The sequence below is a fragment of the Syngnathus scovelli genome, chromosome 1 (assembly GCF_024217435.2).
Source record: "Syngnathus scovelli strain Florida chromosome 1, RoL_Ssco_1.2, whole genome shotgun sequence".
In the NCBI taxonomy this organism is placed as follows: domain Eukaryota; kingdom Metazoa; phylum Chordata; class Actinopteri; order Syngnathiformes; family Syngnathidae; genus Syngnathus; species Syngnathus scovelli.
The window spans coordinates 25038842-25058923 of NC_090847.1; the positions used below are offsets into that span (position 1 = coordinate 25038842).

Genomic DNA, 20082 nt, shown 5'->3' on the forward strand with positions numbered 1-20082 from the left:
TACTTCCTTGAGAAGTAAGCATGCCCTCCTTACCAAGTTGCTGACTTTTGTCTTTTAGCCTGGTGAGATTGTATTTGGAGATGGCTGCTCCAAGCTCTGTCGCTGTGCAGGGAACTACACTTTGGAATGTGTGGACAACAGCTGTGATCCCACGGAGGAGTGTCGCGAGGTTAACGGTGTCGCCGGATGCTACCCGAAAGGTAACACGTCAAGGGACCTTTCTCTTGTCACTTTAAACTTCCCTGCTTGATCAGTAAGGAGTCTTGGAAATCTGTATCGTCTGCAATCCGAGTGTCACACAAAGAACTCGTTTTCCATCAAGGTACCTCCTCGTGCATTGCCTCCGGCGATCCACACTACACCACCTTTGATAAGCGCAAGTACAACTTCATGGGCAACTGCAGTTACCAGATGACCGGAGTCTGCAATGAGTCCGCGTTACCAAACTTTGCCGTCTACGCTGACAACGAAAACCGCTACAACAGACCCAGCATCTCCTATGTGAAGGCGGTTCATGTGCATGTTGTATCTGGTCGTGTCTCCATCTTCAAAGGTGGTGCCGTCCATGTAAGTAGGAATGAGGAAAATTTGGTCCAGACTATGATCATACTGATTCATTTGGTTTGCTGCGTTGCCTGCTCAGTTCTGACTCTCACCTGCTTTCCACATCCAGGTGAATGGAATCAAAGTCAACCTGCCAGTGACTCCGTTTCCAGGCGTCTCTGTGTTCAAATCAGGAAAGCACTACACCGTGTCTTTGGACTTTGGTGTGACTGTGCGCTATGACGGAAACCACTTCATGGACATCAAAGTGATTAAAGAGTAAGCGTAACGGACCGTAACATGTTGTTATGGTAGTACTGCTGTTGACTATCATCAAATTGGAAATGTTTAATTTCAAATTTTCAAATTCTGGACTGAAAAAGCTTGTGACATGTCGTCCGCAGCTATAAGAGTCTACTGTGTGGATTGTGCGGCGATTACGACGGCGATGCTAAAGACGACTTCCGCAAACCAGATGGATCGTTGACCAACAGTCCTAATGACTTTGGAAACAGCTGGAACACTGATCCAGAGTGAGTCTTACTCTTTATTTTTCAATGTAATTGCCAAATATTCGATCATTCCAGATTCTGAACATTGTCTTGCGTGTACTATTTCCTTTTGCACAAGGTGTAACAAAAAACCAAACACCACTCATCCCGGATGTGATGCAGAGGAGCAGAAGCTCTATGAGAGCTCTGGATACTGTGGCATCCTGCTGAACAAAAACGGTCCTTTTGCTGCCTGTCACGCCAAGATAAACCCCAATGTAAGTCACAAGTTCTTGGACATAGGCACATTGCCCAAAGTAGGAATGTTGTCTTGCCAATTAGGAATTGGAAAGTAGCATGCTGGTTGTATGTTCAGGAGTACTTCAAGGACTGCGTCTTTGACCTTTGCGTGCTCAATGGCACTCATGCCATTCTGTGCGAAGCCATCGAAGCCTACGTCAATGAGTGCCAGGACCGTGGGGTCAACATCAGACCCTGGAGGAACGAAACCTTCTGTCGTGAGTCCAAAGTGTAGCTTGTTGACATTGGATTCTCCTGTAGACTTCTCTCTTAGTGTGCCCAGATCTGAATGACTTTGAAAGACATGCCTCTGACTTGAGTCATGTCATCCGCCGCACAGCTTTTAGATGCCCCCCAAACAGCCATTACCAGCCCTGCGCGGACCCCTGTCAGGAGACATGTACAGGGAGACCCTCATCCTGCAGCGGACCGTGCACCGAGTCCTGTGTGTGTAATCCCGGCTACATCCTGAGCGCTGGCAAATGTGTCACCAACTCCTCGTGTGGCTGCACACACTTCAATGGCCAATATTATCAGGTACCGCGAGAAGGACAAGTACCTGTACACTCGGACTGTGTAACACCCCCCAAAACCTAAATGATATACTGTATCAACTGTGCGTGCCTGTCAGCCTGGAGAGGAGTTCTATGATGAGAACTGCAACTTGAAGTGTCGGTGTGACGCACCCTCGGTTACCTGTCAGGCATCTCAATGTCCCCCAATGCACGAGTGCCGAGTCCAAGGGGGAGAGTTGGGCTGCTATCCCACAAGTAAGCACATATCCTTTCAACCTTACCCCTTCATTTAACCTCAAGACAAAACCAATCGTTGTCATACTTATTTAAAATGAATGTCGATGACATCTTAGGTACAACACCCGGACCAACAACTCCGAGGCCGACGACACCAAAGCCAAGTATGGTGTTGTGTCTAAAATCCTAATAAAGCTACACAGTAGCTTCTAACCCATTAATGTTTTTCCCTGTGCAGTTCAGTGCCCTCCCAATGCAGAGTACATAGAATGTGGCCCATCTTGTTTCCCTACCTGCATGGAACCCTCCACCAACTGCAGCGGCCCCTGCATCACCGGCTGCTTTTGCAAACCAGGCTATGTCTTCAAGGGGAAATACTGTGTGCCACTGGAGAAATGTGGCTGCTTGGATCACAATAATAATTATTATGAGGTACATGAAAACTAACTACAAATATGTCTAGAGCAAATGTATAAGAAAGAGATGGCATCCTTTACTAAGGAAATCGGTTTTGTGTCTTTTTAGCCTGGACATATTATGTATGCGGATGGCTGCTCCAAGCTTTGTCGCTGTGCAGGGAACTACACTTTTCAATGTGAGGATAGCTCTTGTGCTCCCACTGAAGAGTGTCGAGAGGTTAACGGTGTCCCAGGATGCTACCCTAGAGGTAACCCTCCCAGAAATGGTAAAATGTTGTTTGAAACTCACCATGATTGCCTTTACAACTGCTGGTGATTCTGTGTAGGAGCGTCTACGTGCATTGCAACGAGTGATCCACACTACACGACCTTTGACAAGCGCAAGTACAGTTTCATGGGCAACTGCAGCTACTTGATGTCGGGCGTCTGCAGCGCAACACCTTTCCCAAACTTTGAAGTCTATGCTGATAACGAGAACCGCTATAACAATCCCTCCATCTCTTATGTGAAAGCCGTACATGTAGACGTACACAAGGTCAAGGTCTCGATCCTTAAAGGTGGCTTGGTGCTTGTAAGTGAACAGTACTCACAATCGGGATGTTTTGATCTTTCAAAGTAATAAATTATTTCATCTTGCTCACTTATTTCTATAATCTACTTTTCTCCATTCAGGTGAATGGGTCTAAAGTGAACCTGCCTGTGACTCCGGCTGCGGGTGTTTACGTGTTCAAATCCGGAAGGCACTACACTGTATCCATGGATTTTGGTGTGGTTGTGCGCTATGACGGAAACCACTTTATGGACATCAAAGTGATTCAAGAGTGAGTAAAAACTGGACACAATGAATAATTCTGGATCGTTTCTTTTGAAGTTAAAAATGGATTACTCTTGTAACGTGCCACCCACAGCTACAAGAATGTACTCTGTGGACTATGTGGGGATTACAATGGAGACTCCAAAGATGACTTCCGCCAGCCGAATGGCTCATTGACCAGCAATATCAATGAGTTTGGACACAGCTGGAACACTGATCCAAAGTGAGTACTGAAAACAGAAGTTTCACCTCACAATCATCTGACCTGGAGGGGCTTGAACCAGGGTTGTCAGAAATTTGGTGTTTAATTATTTGACAGTGATAGGCTGTGTCAAGTAATCAAGTTTTCCAGTTAATGCACCTTAATACTACAGTGATCCCTCGCTACTTTGCGTTTCGTTTATTGCGGTTTCACTACATCGCGGATTTTTTTTCATTTTTTTTTTTTTTTTTAAGTCAAAACTAAACTTATAAATTGAAGAAACATGTGTCTAACCTTTAGGACAATGTAGTGTTACTCCAAATGGTCGTTTACATTCCTTTAGAAGTCCGTTTTGGCGTGTTAGCACGATCGCGAATTAGCATCTTTCCGCTAACTCGTTAGCCTGCCCAGTACTTCTTGTTGGTGACCGTACTTCGCGGATTTCACTTATCGCACGTGGTTTTTGGAACCAATTATCCGCGATAAACGAGGGATTACTGTATTCTCATTAGTAAATATCTTCAAAAATAAAATAAAATGCAATAAAATATCCCCCTTACCCACCCCAAGAATGCCATTATTGCTATCGTGAGTGAGCCCATAACCATAATTGGCCTGCAATTTATTCTTGTTGATTTGTGAAACATATTCCCCACACAAATTTACATCTCGTCACACATAAGGAATCTCCTATCGCGATGCTAAGTTTAGCATTCTTGCGGTTCAACACAAATGATGTTCATTTTCTAACCATTACACATCTTAATATGATATCTTGTCTCCAAATACCATGCAGTACTTTCCAACTAGTAATACTGGGGTAACAACGTTAGCAATGGTAAATTAAAAATAAGTTACCTTAGTTGCACTGATCACTAGGGTTGATTGTTGCCGTTCAAACAGATAAATACGTCACGACACGAATATCCTCATGGGTAATTGACTCCCGAGTCTGTGTTAAAATTAGTAGGATGGGTGTCAAAACCATAGTTAATTGTGACAAAATTGGCCTTTTCGGCAACATGACGTCACATCTCGCGCGACCGGATCACACGTGGTTTTCCGGCTGGCTTGTTCGACGGAGCCTCCATGGACTGAATAAACCGGGACGAATTTGGACGGACTTAATATGACCTTGGCACCGCGCACGGTCGAATCGCGCTGTAAGTGGTTAATTTGAACACTATGTCAAATACATGTATTACTGTGGCGGCTTGTACACTGTGGAAAAACTCTCTGACAACTGTGTCAACTTTCCACCAAAAGAGGGTGCTAATAGACTGTTCTAAAAGTATATTAGTTGGTTCAAAAAACCACCCGCGATAAGTGAAATCCGCGAAGTACGGTCACCAACAAGAAGTACTGGGCAGGCTAACGAGTTAGCGGAAAGATGCTAATTCGCGATCGTGCTAACACGCCAAAACGGACTTCTAAAGGAATGTAAACGAACATTTGGAGTAATACTACACTGTCCTAAAGGCTAGACACATGTTTCTTCAATTTAGAAGTTTTAGTTTGACTTTTAAATGTTTTTTTTTTAATTTGGAAAAAAAATCCGCGGTGTAGTGTAGCTGCGATAAACGAAACGCGAAGTAGCGAGGGGTCACTGTATAGCATTATGCACTAGCAGTTTGGTTTCTAATTATCCGTGTAAATTGGGAAGGGTGAAGCATATAAAGGCACCAAAAAGTGTTGACTACTTTGGTTGATTCCCCAGCCCAAGTTGAAACGTTGCTCTTGTTCCAAAAGGTGTAAGAAGCCCAACATCACTAATCCGGGATGTGACGAAGAAGAGGAGAACCTCTACGAGAGTTCTGCATATTGTGGCTTGCTACTGGACAAGAACGGTCCTTTTGCTGTGTGCCATCCCAAGGTCAACCCCAATGTAAGTCTCCCCAACTGAGATGTAGTGAAATGTGTCTGGATTATGGTGGGGACTTTCAAATATGCTTTTTTTGTGTTCAGAATTACTTCCAGGATTGCGTCTTCGACCTTTGCGCATTGGATGGCGCCAAGCCTGTTTTGTGCGAAGCCATCGAATCGTATGCTAATGAGTGCCAAGATCGCGGAGTTGACATTGGATCCTGGAGGAACGAAACCTTCTGTCGTGAGTTTTCACACAACCGAACTATTTGTATTTTTTGTTACATTTTTGTTAAGGTGATAAAGTATGAGGCACGGCTTAATAAAAGTTCGACAAAACACTGAACTATGCCATAAAATTCTTCGTCACCCTAACGGCAGACAACAAAGAGATCCGTTTAGTTTGTGTAGTAGTAGATCTTATAAATTGCGACTGTGATATATAAAAAAAAAAAACTCTTTGAAACTCTTTTCCTGTTTTATTAGCGTTGAGCTGCCCCCCCAACAGCCACTACGAGCCATGCGCGGACCCCTGTCAGGAGACGTGTTCAGGCAAACCGCCATCTTGCAGCGGACCGTGCACTGAGTCCTGTGTGTGTAATCCCGGTTACATCCTGAGTGCTGGCAAATGTGTCAGCAACACTTCGTGTGGCTGCAAACACACCAACGGCCAATATTATCAGGTACTGCGTTATGAAAAAGCAACCTTTTACAGTACCGTGATAATAAATACACCCCAAAACCTAATTGGTGTATTCTTGGTGTGTTTCTGTCAGCCTGGAGAGGAGTTTTATGCTGAGAACTGTAATTTGAAGTGTCGATGTGACGCACCCTCGGTCACCTGTAAGCCGTCTCAGTGCCCCCCAATGCATGAGTGTAAACTCCTGGAGGGGGAGCTGGGTTGCTATCCGACAGGTGCGTAACCTTAGACACTACTCCTCGAAACGTTAGCTTTTGTTATGGAACGAAACAAGACCCCCCCACCCCTGCAGGCTCACAGGACTGCATCATCTCCGGAGATCCACACTACAACACATTTGACAAAAGGTTCTACAGTTTCATGGGCACCTGTACCTACACGCTGGCCAGAACCTGCAGAAATAACACCGGTAAGGACAGTATTGTCGCTGTTGGGTGGAATTATCGCAACTCCAAAATCAATACTTTTCATGAAGAAAAAATGCGATGCAAACAAATTTAGCTTCAGACAACAAAGAACAACAATTTTAATTATTTACACATCATAAATTACCCACATATATACACTATGTATGTTTTGAATATTTTTTACTTTGGTATCAATGATTTTGTCATTTTTTATAAATGAAATGCAGTGATTTATTTGTTTGGTGCAGGGCCTTGGTTCTCAGTGGAAGGGAAGAATGAAGAGAGAGGGCTACCGGGAGTGTCCTACCTGCGAAAACTCTACATCACAGTGGATGGAATCACTGTGACATTGATGAAAGCCAAGAGGACCCTGGTCAGTACGGCAGCCCGGAGTCCAATACACCCAAATCCTACATGTTGCTTTTTCTCTCATGACCGACCTTTTTATTCTTAACGCCGACTGCTTCGCTAATCCCGGTTTAGTTTTCTTGCATCTCAGTCATTGTCTTCTTCATCTTCCTGCTTTAATCCCACAAATCCCTCATCTCCTTGACCACTCAACAATTATATTAGTAGCCTTCATATCTTTTAATATTCAAGCTTTTATATTTCAGTTTAAGCTTAATGTTTCAAATTACGTAATTTGTCAGTGGTTTAGCATGTTAGGAATAAAACTGCTGTCCTGCTTTTGATGAACACATACACTTGCGCTGCTGTAGTATTTTTTTAAAAAGTACTTGTAAAAGAATATATCATAGCAAATGGCAATATTGTGATTGAGCAGAGCGTAGTAGCAACGTTTTGCTCTGTTCCTCGCTGCATCCTCACAGGTGAACGGACTACGTGTGGCGCTACCTCACTCCCCGACTCCCACTGTGATCATCAGTCGTGCCGGTCAGTATGTCACGGTGCAGACGTCCTTTGGCCTCCAAGTACGCTGGGATGGAAACCATTTTGCCCAGATCTCAGTACCCAGGTTGGTCAGTGGGATTTTTACCCCCCATAAAAACCCGAATGAGTTTTCAATGACCTTTTGTTTTGCTAGTCCTCTGATGTAATTTTGATTATTATTCAAATTCATTTCCGCACTTGGCCATCTGCGTGCGACAATGTCTTTATATCCTAAGCCTGCTTTTTTCGCCAGCTCCTATCAAGACCAGATGTGCGGCCTGTGCGGCGACTTAGACGGGAACCCGAACAACGACTTCACCAAACCAGATGGCGCCCTCGTCGCTAACGTCAATGACTTCTGTAACAGCTGGCAGATGGAAGAAGATGAAGACGACTCGTAAGTTTGAGCATTAGGAAATACGATGGTCAATAATAAGAGTTCCTAATTGACATGAACAAGAAATTACTGCAACGTGATGACATTATTTTGCGTTACTGCATTTTTCTTGTAGCATTACAACTTCATTCTTGGACAACTCATTCAATATTTTTAGTCCTTCTTTTCAGGAGTTATTAGGACTGTATAACATAACTTCTCAACATTATAGCTATTTTCAAGTGTTATTTTTTCTTCTAATTGTTAGTTTATTATCCTTTATATTTTTTCCTGTATTGTTTTATATTAGAATTTTTTTAGACTTCATTTGCTTATCATTACATCTTGTTATGACATAGTGACCTTTGTTTGTTTATTTATTTATTTGATTGATTGATTCCATTCATTCATTCGCTATATGCTGATGTATTTCCTACTGTATTGATTTGGTTATTCAGGTGTACCCCAGGCACCAAGCCAGACCCGGAATGCGATCCCAAACTCGAGGCCGAGGTGGTCAAACCGGAGAAATGTGGAAAACTCAACGATACAACGGGGCCCTTCCGGTAAGTTGCTTACCTCGCAGAGTTGTCTTTGTCGTTGTTGATTGTGGTCATTTATTTTATACATTCATTTTGAGTTTATTTGTCAGGATGACTTTTTTTTTACTTCTTTGGGTGTGTTCTGTAATTCAAAGCGCAACCTTGGTTATCATCATCCACCTATAAAGATTAGTACACGTCCTATCGTCATATCGCTCAAATCAGATTAGCATTATTGTTGCACATGCTGGACTCTGGTCTACAGTAAAACAGACACACCCTTTGCATCACGTTTTGGATTTTGGGCCTTATCTGCGCTTCCCCCACCTCATTCAGGGAGTGTGTCAATGTGGTGAATCCCACCCCCTTCTTCCTGAGCTGTGTGTACGACATGTGCCGGTTCAACGGGCAGCAGCAGGAACTGTGTGACCAGCTCCAGGCCTACACGGAGGCCTGTCACAGTGCCGGTGTCAAAGTCCACCAGTGGAGGAGTCCCCACTTCTGTCGTAAGTCGTCATTAAGCAATCGACAATTAATATTTAATACACATGGGCTGATAATGAGGACACTTCCCAGCCTTAAAACACGCTGGAAAAAATATTAGAACTTCTTGAAACACATATTGTAATTGTGTTTGAACAGCAAAAAAAAATAAAAATAAGGGCATCAAATGCATATGAAATATGTAATGTCAATAGTAATGGCATACAAAAATAATTGTTTCAAGCCGTAAAATTCGTATGTGATATAGTGGGGGAATTACTTTCCTATTTATATGTAATACTGTGTAAAACTTACAAGACATACTACAACAAATTAAAGCACTACATATATGTACGTAATACAATTAAAAATATATCTAAATACAGCTATAAATAAATATTTGTTGGAGAGGGTGTGCGTGTGTACCCTTAAATTTTTTTAAATAAATAACAAATGATATGATTTAAAATCATGAAATGTGTAAATAAATATTTATATCAGCATTAAAACAAATAAATTAAACTATAGTATGTTAAAAGTAATGGTAGTACTAATATCTTAAATGTCTTCAAACATTCCAAATTTACAATATAGTATGGTAAAATAAAATCACTGTAAAATAGAATTTTGTTTTTTGAATAAGCATACATAGTAAAATATCTGTTCAAAAATAAATAAATAAATAAATCAACACAAAAATACAATCCAAAATGCAGCCACATTCTAACGCAATGAGATGAGGAAAAATATTACTGGCTAGTGACATTAGCAGCTGACAGTTTTTGGCATGGGCACAATGTACAGCCAGTGATTTGTTGCCATTAAGCATCTGAGGTACTCATGACACTATTTGTGTTTGCGCCTTTTCCACCGCGCAGCCCTAGATTGCCCCGCCAACAGCTCGTACTCGCTGTGTGTGAGCTCCTGTCCGGAGACGTGCACAGGCATGGTGGGAGCCCCCGGCTGCGGCGACGTGTGCGTGGAGGGCTGCGCCTGCAACCCGGGCTTCATCCTCAGCGACGACAAGTGCGTCTCACTCAAAGACTGCGGCTGCCTCGACCCAGCTGGAACGTACCATCCCGTAAGTTGGTGCTCACACACACTGAAACACTCGACACGCTACAAAAATCTGTTGCACTCAAACTTACCTAATCTAAATTACAAGAAAAATGCTCCTAAGAATAAACTCTTCACACATATTTTGGCAATGCTGTCACATGATTATGCACGTTGAGAGATGTTTTTGTGTTCGAGGTGGGCGATGGCTGGTACTCGGAGGGTTGTAAGCAGAAGTGCACGTGCCAAGATGGAGGCATGATCCACTGCTCCAACAGTGGCTGCCAAGCTGCAACCGAGACCTGCCAGCTACACGACGGAGAGTACAAGTGCCGTCCTTTGGGTACGCAATGTTACAAATTCATATTTGGGGTACATCTCTAGTGTGGGAATCTGAATTGACTGATCTCAAAACAGGAAATGGCATATGTTCGGTATCCGGTGACCCGCACTACACCACCTTTGACAAACGCACCCACCATTACATGGGAGCCTGCTCGTACACGCTGACCACGCCTTGCAACGCTTCGTCATCCGGCTTGCCTTACTTCAGCGTGGACACCCAGAATGAGCGCAGGGGCAGCAACAAGAAAATTTCCTACGTCAAGGCTGTGGTGATCCAAGTGAACGATGTGACCGTCATCCTCGGCAAGGGCAGGACTGTCCAGGTGCACGTTGTCATTTTTAATATTGCCAACTGAAGTGAGACGTAAAATGATTTTCGCACTTTTGCTCTTACTGAAGCAGCTTTGCTATTTTTGCACAAGTTAGTCATAGCGTGTATGTGGCCTGCAGGTAAACGGGACGGCGGTAGTCCCACCTGTTGCGTGGATCGGCGGCGTTAACATCTACTTTAGTGGCAAGTTTGTCGTCCTGGAGACGTCTTTCCACCTGAGGGTGAGATTTGATGGTAACCACCATGCTGACGTCACCGTGCCCACTTCCTACAACGGCCTGCTGTGCGGAATGTGTGGTAAGAATTTTTATTCATACCATATTGGTGGTGCAGTTATTTGGTCTTCGTTTAAATCATTTGTAGCAGAAAAACAAGCTAATGGTAATTTCCAAAGTTACCGCAAAAAGATCATGTTAACATTCGGAATGTCACATGAATTAGTTGAAAAAGTTGAAAAGTCATCAAGATAGAAGATCTGGTTGTAGTTGAGCAAGAGAAGTCACAGTATCTTGAGAAATACAATCTCAATCTTTCTGGTGAAGTTGTAAGTATACATTAGATAAGTTGTTAGCATTACAAAAAAAAAGTACTAATATCGTAGTTCAACATTAAATGGTCACAATTTTGCAAGTCCAGTTCCGGGAATATCCAATATTGCTGTAAAACGCAAGCTTGTATTTTGGGACAGGAAATTTCAATGGAAATCCCAAAGATGACAACTTGAAACCAGACAAGACGCCCGCTTCCACCACCAATGAACTGGGAGACAGCTGGCAGGTTCCTGACCCAAGGCCTGAGTAAGTGTGTGTGTGTGTGTGTGTTGGGTGGAGTGTGGTTAAAAACAGGAAAAAAAAAAAAGCCAATTGTAAATTTCCTGGGTTTTGCTATAATATTGAAGATGATGCATGTCCTTCCCACTTGTTGTCCAGTTGTACCAACAGTGGCGGCCAGGAGGACTGCGACCCAAAAGTGGTGGAGGAAGCGCAGAAGCCGACAAGCTGCGGAATGATCGCTGATCCAAAAGGTAATGTCGCTAACCTTTTTTTTTTTTTATTAAGAATTTTGCTCATTTTCATAATTAACATCCCGATAAATTGTCCCGACTTTAGGTATCTTCAAGCCGTGTCACTCCGTCGTCCCCCCTGAGCCTTACTCGGAAAACTGCGTGTACGACATGTGCGCCACGGGCGGCCAGACCGTCGCCCTGTGCCAGGCGGTGGAGAGCTACGCCGACATGTGCGCCGCGGCGGGAGTCCCCATCGCGTGGAGGAGCAACACCTTCTGCCGTAAGTCGTGGCGGATTCGTAAACAAATGTTACATGTGTAAAGTCACAATTTCACGAGAAAAAAAGCCAGTTAGTACATCATTATTTTAAAAAGTAACAATTTTATGACAAAAAAAATAATGTCATTTAAAAAAAATATATATACGTAAATATATATATATATATATATATATATATATATATATATATATATATATATATATATATATAAAAGTGGCAAAGTTGTCAGATAATTGAGTAAAGTCACAGTATTATGAGAAAATATTTGCAACAAATACTTTAAATATTAGACGTAGTCTCCAGAGTTTTCATTTTAGGCAAATAGCCTCAATATGAAATCTTTTTGCAAGTAACGTTCTATTCCTTCTCCCGACGTAGCTCTCAAATGTCCCACTGGCAGTCATTACACGCCGTGCGGGTCCGCCTGCGCCCAGCCCAGCTGTCAGGATCCGGCAGGCCCGGAGGGCCCCTGCAACCAGCCATGCGTGGAGGGATGCGTGTGTGACCCCGGCCTCATTTTGAGCGGAGACAAATGCGTGCCGCTCAGCCAGTGTGGCTGCACCGACGAGAACGGAAAGTACAGGCCGGTCGGCGGGACGTGGTTCACGGATGCCGACTGCTCGGAGCGTTGCAAGTGTCACGGCAACCACAACGTCACCTGCGAGCCGTGGCGCTGCAGCCCCGCCCAAGAGTGCAAAGTGCTGGAGGGGGTGCTGGACTGCCACTCCACAGGTGAGCCATCACTAAAAGTCCAGTTACCATTTCATGTCATTGAAGGGAATTATATCAAACCCAAATCGGAATGTTACAAGAATAAAGTGGCAGAAAAATACTTGTATTATGAGAGAAAAAAAATCTTAGGCCGTAGTATTTCAAGGAAAGTTCCAACTTTGGCGAACTAAAATCCTAATATTACAATAATAAAATTGTAATTATTATAAGAAGCATATTTATGAGATAAGCGGCAATGTGAGAATGTTTTTTTTCCTTTTTCTTAAAAGTTGTAATTTTACAAGAAAGGTCTGTGTGAAATAAAATCGTAATTTTACAAGAAATAAGTCACACATTTTAGGAGAAGACTTTCTAATATTTGGGGAATAAGGTCACAATTTGACTTAAAAATGACATTTTTTTTTTAACCAAGATTCCTAATTCTGCAAGATAAAAAGAATTCACGAGAAATGTTGCAAAATTCCGTGAAATAAGTTGTTGATTCCCATAAAGGAAAAGCAGTTGTAAATTTGGAATCTTACAAGTCCTGAACAAAAATTTAATTTTGACTAAAATACTGTTTGTAAAACGATAAGACATTCTGATTGAAAGTGAGAATTTCTTTGTGTTACTTTGCTCAGACAAAGGAGTGTGTCACGTGGCTGGAGACCCTCACTATTACACCTTTGATGGCCTCATGCACACCTTCATGGGCACTTGCACTTACACTCTCGTCGAGGTACCACTCCCGTTTTGTTCTGTTCAAAAATGGAGGCCGCGCTCAATGTGACGGTTGGCTTTCTTTCTCCCGTCTTCCCATCAGGTATGTGACCCCACCATGGTGACCCCTTTCCGAATCGTGGCGAAAAACGAGGAGCGCGGCCAACCGGAGGCCTCCTACGTCCGCTCCGTCAAGGTTTACCTGCCTCACGACACCCAGATTGAGCTGCAGAAGGGCCGCCGAGTTCTGGTAAGGCGGCGCGGCACGTCACACGTCTTTAACGGTCAAGTTTCAAGCACGTTCCATTCCCACAGGTTAACGGTCGACGGGTCCGAACGCCGACTTCTGTGACCACGGACGGGGCGAAGGTGATCAGCAGCGGTGCCTACATTCTCTTAGACACCAACTTTGGTCTCCAAGTCAAATTTGATGGCGTTCATCACCTGGAAATCACTGTACCCGGGCAATACTTCAATAAGGTACGTACCGTAAAAGATGGAAAATTAAATCTTTAAAGTCGCTTAGGAGAAAAGACATTCCAATTGTGAATAAATGAAGTTACAGTTTTGATGAAAATAGCTTCAATATTATGATTTAAAAAAAATCAGAAGATTCAACTTTGCCTGAAAATTTTTACCCTTCCAGTCTTAAAACTGACTTTTTATGTATAAATATATGAAGCACCGTATATCGCAATTGTGACGCAAGATAATTTGCCTCTGCTTTGTTTGTCAGCTGTGCGGCATGTGCGGCAACTACAACCACAACTCGTCTGACGACAACCTGAAACCCGACAAGCAACCCGCCAAGGACGTCATCCAACTGGGCAACAGCTGGAAGTCTGAAGGAGACAGCGATCCCGGGTCAGCAAATCCTTAAAAGTTTAGAGATGATTAATTAAATAATAACAGAAGTCATTTTTATAAATAAGAGACATGAGGAATAAACATTTTAGCAAGATGAACTTATATGTATTTACTTTTTTTGGGGGTAAAACAATTCAGGATTTTTATCAAATCAATTATCAATGATCTGAACTCAACTAAAGTGCCGCTGCGTTTGTCTGTTTTCGGTCGTAGCTGTCAGCCTGACAAGCGGCCCGACGTGCACCCCAACTGCACGGCGGAGGAAGAGGCGGCGTTCGAGTCCCAGTGCGCCAGCGTGCTCATGTCAGACAGCTTCCGGGCCTGCCATTCTCTGGTGCCTCCCGAAGCCTTCACTGGCAACTGCGTGTACGACATGTGCGAATACAACGGCATGCAGGCCACCCTCTGCGACAACGTGGAGGCCTACGCTCAGGCCTGCAGCAGCGCCGGGGTCACCGTTAGCTGGAGGAATCAAACCTTCTGCCGTAAGACCACTTTGGGCGGAAAAAGAATGACATTGGAAGATTGACGGAAAAAAGAAGTCACCAAATGAAAGATGACTATTACAAAAAAATACATTTCAATGATTGTTTTTTTTTTTTTTTTTCTCGTAGCGTTGCCGTGCGCCCCTAACAGCCACTATTCGGACTGCACGGTCCCGTGCCCCCCTACCTGCTCGGACCTGTTCCCCATCTTTTGCCACCTGCCGTCCACCACCTGCGTGGAGGGCTGCCAATGTAACGCCGGCTTTGTCCTCAGCGACGGCAAGTGTGTGCCTCTGGAAAAATGCGGCTGTCTGGATTCCGACGACGAGTACCATGACGTAAGTCTGCAAATGGCAAAAGCAGTCCGCAGGACAATTCTCCGAATTTGCATTGGCAGAAAAATGCTGATGCAGATCAATTAGAATGAGAAAAAAAAAAAAAAGTTGCAATATATTGACTTTTTCCTTGCATGTTTTTTTTTCTTTTGTAGGTGGGAGACTCATGGCTGAGTGCAAAATGCGTTTCCAAGTGTACCTGTAACCTCGGCGGCCTGGTCTCATGCACGGAGCACAGCTGTGATTCCAACTCAGTTTGCGACCTGGACAAATTCGGAGATGTCTACTGCAAGCCTGCCAGTGAGTCCTCGTTTTTGTTCCTTTGAAAAGGAAACGAAGGCTTACCGTTGAACTTCCGTTAGTTGAGTTGGAGCATTGAAATATTGTAAAAGAAAAAATCAAACCAAATTACTCTCCTCCCTTCAAATCCTTCTGTAGAATTCGACAAGTGCAGCGTGTCGGGGGATCCTCACTACCGAACCTTCGACGGATTCACGCACCACTTCCAGGGGCCTTACACGTACGTCCTGACAAAGGACTTCCAGCAGCCGCAGAGCTCGCTGGCTTCCCTGACCGTCAGAGGCAGGAATATCCGACGAGGAGGCAACAGGAGGGTGTCCTTCCTGGACCAGCTCTTTATCGACGTTTATGGCGTCGACGTACGCTTCTTGCAGGCCAATCGAGTCCTGGTATGTCGTTTTTGTATCACTGAGATTTGCCATTTCCTTCTTTTCATCATCTGTTATGCTTTGAGTGAGTCGAAAAACATCCACCTTAGCAGATCACTTTTTCATTTTACAACAAAATATTATGAGGTGATGTTAACATTTATTATCATTTTTATTTTATTATTATCCCTACCGAATTTTAATTATTCCTTGTTGGAAGTGCTTATAGATGAAAGATGAGAGATTCAAGAAGTTCTAGAAATTTACGAGCTTTCAGTCACAATATTCTGCGAGGATAAAATTGTTGTTCAGTTTTAAGAATTGGTGCAGGAATCAAATATTTCTAATTTCGCAAGAAGAAAAACTGGTAGAATTCCATGATGTTCGTCAAGTCAGCGTTTTTGTTTGTCCCTTAGGTGAACGGGGAGCTCATTTTGCCCCCTCTGAGTCCGGTCGAAGGTTTACTCATCACCAGTAACTCCAGGCAGGTTCAGCTCACCACCGACTTCGGACTCACTGTGCGCTTCGACGGCAGAAGTCGTGCAGGTAAAAGAGCCTCAATGAGACCCCCCCACCCGCAATCACTTTTTTTTTTTTTTTTTTTTCACATTCCACTTTTGTGCTTCCAGAGATCATCCTGCCTAGCACGTACAAGAACGCCGTCAGAGGGCTGTGCGGAAACTACGACGGAATCCGCTCCAACGAATACATGAAGCCGGACGGAACCATCATCAGGAACCTGAACGCCTTCGGGGAGAGCTGGAGGGTCACAGACCGACTGGCGCGCGCTCCCTACAGCGCTTTGATAGCGTCAAGCCCCGTCCATCTTCACAGGTACAATAAAAAAACTCTTGCTTGGTTACATTTACAAGAAAAACATCATCCTGAGAAACGTGTTTGGCGGTTTGTGTGGCGTTCAGGCGAGAAGTGGACATGGATCCAGATTCGGGATTCGAAACATCAGACTGCTCCGAGGACGAACTTGCCGACTACAGGAGTTCCACCAAGTGCGGCGCCATAACTGATGCCGTGGGTCTTTTTGCCCCCTGCCACGCTGTCTTGCCACCCGCTGCCTACCACGAGTGAGTCCGCGGCGACAACTGTTTTGCTCTCTGCTCCTTTAAATCAAGTTTTGGGAAAATCTTAAATCCACACTATCTTTTTTTTCTTTGCACAGAGACTGCATGTTTGATCTGTGCGCTGAAAAGGGCAGCGAAGAACTGCGCTGTGCTAGCTATGACGCCTACGCCGCCGCCTGCCAGGAAGCCGGAGTCAAGCTTGGGGCCTGGAGACAAAAGCTGGGCTGCGGTAAGGAACCTTTTAGTAGCGACATTTGCATTCTTCCCGCAGCAATTATGAACACAGGAAATCTAAAAAAAAAAATTTAAAAAAAAGGGTAAGACTCGATGTTGAGGATTGAGAGGAGGAGGAAAATGGAAAAATATTACATGAGTAAAATTGCAATATTGGAATACTGTCTGACAAAAGGCAAAGTTTCATTAATACACATTCCACAAGAATAGTCAGGTGTCAAAAAAGAAACATTTTTAATCTGTTTTTCAAGAGTAAATTATTATTATTGTATTAATACTCTTGCACTTATCCTCGCCTTTTCTTTTTGTGTGAGTCAGTGCTGTCGTGCGAAGGCAACAGTACGTACACGGCGTGCATGTCTCCGTGCCCGGCCTCCTGCGCCGATCTGGCCGCGCAGTCTGAGTGCGCCGCCACCGCCTGCGTGGAAGGATGTCAGTGCGCGCCCGGCTTTGTCATGAGCGGGGGCAGCTGCGTGCCATATGCGCAGTGCGGCTGCAATTTCCTCAACAGATACTACCCAGTGAGTACTTAGACTGATTACATAATTCCGGGGATTACTTTTGGAATATTGGATTTACTTGGAATCAGTAATATTAGTCATTCTTGTTGATTTGTGATTCTTCTCAGAGGATAAAGAATATATACCTTTTTAATTTTAGTCTTTCAAATTCAAAACCATGAGACAGAGGCTAGTTGTGTCACTTGTATTTAAGGTACTCATTTTTCAGATGGCTTTTCACTTTGCGCCCTCCATTTGAAAACAAATGTTTGCAAACTGATTTTACATACGCGGATGACAACATGAGTTAATGTAACGAGAATGTGGGTTTTTTTTTCCAGCTGAAGGAAACTTTTGTGACCGAAGACTGCGCACAGGCCTGCGAATGCACCCCCACCGGTGCCGTGTGCCAAGCCAAGAGCTGCCGGGAGGGCTACGTCTGCGCCATTTACGACTACAAACGCGACTGTCATAGAAGTGCGTGCATGTTTGGAGAAATTGAAATTGAAAAAAAATATTGATCATGACAAGAAATTTTAGCTGGAATTAATAAGATTAACATTAGTTTTCCACTAGTAAAAATATAATATTTGGAGAAAAAAATCTGCAAAAATCTCATTTCTGTTGTGATATTCAAGGGGTAAATGGTCAAAACATGGCAAGAGAAAAAAGAAAATAATTTTTAAAATCTGGCAGGTAAAAAGCAGAAAAGGTACAAGATCAAACAATGTTTTTTTTTCTCCAGTTGTGACTATAAAACCTGTTCTTGTACATGTGTTGCGTTTCAGCGAGTCCGTGCCTCAGCAGCCCCTGTCAGAATGGAGGAACGTGTAACGAAATCAACAACGCGTCTTACTCGTGCAACTGTGCTCCAGGCTACGAGGGCTTCAATTGCCAGGACGTCATCACGGGCACTGAAGGACTTGGTAATAGCTAACTCCAGGGCTACGCGATCAGAGCTGGACAAGAAAAGAAAAAAAAAAAACACAGAAAAAGAATTGCGTCATAATACTGTATTCATATGAATCAATTTTGACAGAAGTCACATTACAAGAATCATCTTATCGCACCAAGGCTTTGACAATTACACAATAGCCGTAATTGAGAATAATGTTGGAATATAAGAAAAATCATATTGAAGGTGTCATTATACAGAAAGTGCAATATGAGTTTTTTTTTTTATTGTAAATTCTTATTGTAATTGTAAGGAAACACAGAGTGATGCAAATTGTTGCCTTTTTGTACATTGCAATTTTTTGGGGGTGTAAAAATGACAAATATTTCCTTGCAGAAACCAAATGGATCATTCTGATTGTTGTACTGGTGTCAGTGGCCGTCGTCGTCGTCATTGTGATCACCGTTGTGTGCGTTTGCAAAAGCGTCAACAAGTAAGTCATTTTTTTATATTCCTGTGTGTTTGTGTATGTGTTTGTCTATGTGTTTGTGTGTGTATCCAGTAATGAAAAGATGAATTGAAAACATCCAATTTAATAATATTGTAAATACTATTATATTGCACTTTACATATATTCATAAAATAATAATGAGATTGAATTTTAAAAGTAGTAATATTAAAAATAAATTCAGCTGAAATTGAATAAAAAATGGCACCATAAAATCGGTAGGATGTGTGGGGAATGGCATGCAGCATATAATGATGCTATCCAAATGATTCGAGTGTCTGACTGTGGCGACCCCTAATGGGACAAGCCTAATTGGCAATATTTGTTATATTAAATCTAAGTAATTAAGCTTTTTATTTCCAGGTCAGACCGTTATGTAATTCAGAGGCTGCCATCGTCTCACAGCCGGTGAGAGCACGGCGATGGGAAGAACCCGCTCTTTAGTTTACCTGTCATTCTATAGTTATTGATCTTGGATTGTTAAGTATTAGTGGAAAATGAAAATGGGCAAAATGTCCCGTCTAATGCACGTCTTTTGTCATTGTCTTCACAGAAACAAGAGGAAAGACCACGAGATCCAAATGTATTCAAACAGTATGTAAAATCAATATTTTACAACATATTAATAATACAGGGCTTGCGGTCATTTTCAATATAATAAGTAATATAAAATTAGCATTAGTCAAATTTTTACTATATTTTAAAATGAAGTAAATTAAAAAAAATATTGAAATAATTTATTGTATTACTGTAATATTTATTCTAATTTTAAAAAAATGCATATCAATTTTTATATCTTTTAATATCAATTAATTTCAAATGTAAATAAAAATCAACTTAGTTAAGCACTCAAATTATAATTTATTAATTTCTAATTATTTTTTTATCGTATAGTACATTAGCTGATATGGATTTTTGGTGTTATTTCTCTTGTAGATGTGCCATATGAGAACATGGATGAAAGGACAACAAACAACATGACAAATATGTGATATTAATAATAATCATCCTCATTTTCTGTGTGATTTGTAGTTTATTCCTCAGGCCAAATGAAATGGAAAGGAATAGTTTTGGTCAATGTTCTATGTACTCCACTTTTGTGTTGTTTTCTTAACTTATGCAGTCAAACATGTAAATGAAACAATGACTAGTACTTTTATGAATTTTTTGTGAACTAAATACCAAACTCATTAAAAAATATATTTTAAAGATCTTTAATGGCATTTTTTTTATTTTGATGAAGAACTGCTTACCTGGGGATTTAAAGTACTAATGTCTA

The 20082-nt window shown here is 42.5% G+C and overlaps 1 protein-coding gene across 3 annotated transcripts in view; it reads left to right on the forward strand.

Moving 5' to 3' along the window:
* Window positions 1-20016, forward strand: part of zanl (zonadhesin, like) — a 32727-nt gene extending 12711 nt beyond the window's left edge. For 2 of the 3 annotated variants that reach the window (XM_049759529.1, XM_049759772.1), the window contains 51 exons: window positions 59-200; window positions 323-567; window positions 674-822; window positions 948-1076; window positions 1174-1312; window positions 1411-1552; window positions 1675-1871; window positions 1966-2104; window positions 2203-2250; window positions 2325-2518; window positions 2612-2753; window positions 2832-3076; window positions 3178-3326; window positions 3414-3542; window positions 5271-5406; window positions 5487-5628; window positions 5871-6067; window positions 6161-6299; window positions 6377-6493; window positions 6740-6864; window positions 7322-7467; window positions 7636-7779; window positions 8217-8324; window positions 8637-8806; window positions 9662-9864; window positions 10038-10182; window positions 10257-10507; window positions 10635-10812; window positions 11204-11312; window positions 11445-11539; window positions 11625-11801; window positions 12180-12533; window positions 13154-13251; window positions 13336-13482; window positions 13548-13712; window positions 13969-14096; window positions 14313-14584; window positions 14714-14922; window positions 15075-15219; window positions 15358-15608; window positions 16004-16133; window positions 16217-16421; window positions 16508-16669; window positions 16765-16895; window positions 17219-17421; window positions 17742-17877; window positions 18189-18326; window positions 18692-18788; window positions 19167-19211; window positions 19357-19397; window positions 19740-20016. In XM_049759529.1, the coding sequence (XP_049615486.1) occupies window positions 59-200; window positions 323-567; window positions 674-822; window positions 948-1076; window positions 1174-1312; window positions 1411-1552; window positions 1675-1871; window positions 1966-2104; window positions 2203-2250; window positions 2325-2518; window positions 2612-2753; window positions 2832-3076; window positions 3178-3326; window positions 3414-3542; window positions 5271-5406; window positions 5487-5628; window positions 5871-6067; window positions 6161-6299; window positions 6377-6493; window positions 6740-6864; window positions 7322-7467; window positions 7636-7779; window positions 8217-8324; window positions 8637-8806; window positions 9662-9864; window positions 10038-10182; window positions 10257-10507; window positions 10635-10812; window positions 11204-11312; window positions 11445-11539; window positions 11625-11801; window positions 12180-12533; window positions 13154-13251; window positions 13336-13482; window positions 13548-13712; window positions 13969-14096; window positions 14313-14584; window positions 14714-14922; window positions 15075-15219; window positions 15358-15608; window positions 16004-16133; window positions 16217-16421; window positions 16508-16669; window positions 16765-16895; window positions 17219-17421; window positions 17742-17877; window positions 18189-18326; window positions 18692-18788; window positions 19167-19211; window positions 19357-19397; window positions 19740-19795 (7884 nt within the window). In that variant the 3' untranslated portion in view covers window positions 19796-20016. The remainder of the gene's footprint in view (window positions 1-58; window positions 201-322; window positions 568-673; window positions 823-947; window positions 1077-1173; window positions 1313-1410; window positions 1553-1674; window positions 1872-1965; window positions 2105-2202; window positions 2251-2324; window positions 2519-2611; window positions 2754-2831; window positions 3077-3177; window positions 3327-3413; window positions 3543-5270; window positions 5407-5486; window positions 5629-5870; window positions 6068-6160; window positions 6300-6376; window positions 6494-6739; window positions 6865-7321; window positions 7468-7635; window positions 7780-8216; window positions 8325-8636; window positions 8807-9661; window positions 9865-10037; window positions 10183-10256; window positions 10508-10634; window positions 10813-11203; window positions 11313-11444; window positions 11540-11624; window positions 11802-12179; window positions 12534-13153; window positions 13252-13335; window positions 13483-13547; window positions 13713-13968; window positions 14097-14312; window positions 14585-14713; window positions 14923-15074; window positions 15220-15357; window positions 15609-16003; window positions 16134-16216; window positions 16422-16507; window positions 16670-16764; window positions 16896-17218; window positions 17422-17741; window positions 17878-18188; window positions 18327-18691; window positions 18789-19166; window positions 19212-19356; window positions 19398-19739) is intronic. The other variant, XM_049759537.1, reaches the window with a different exon arrangement.
* Window positions 20017-20082: the final 66 nt, after the last annotated feature.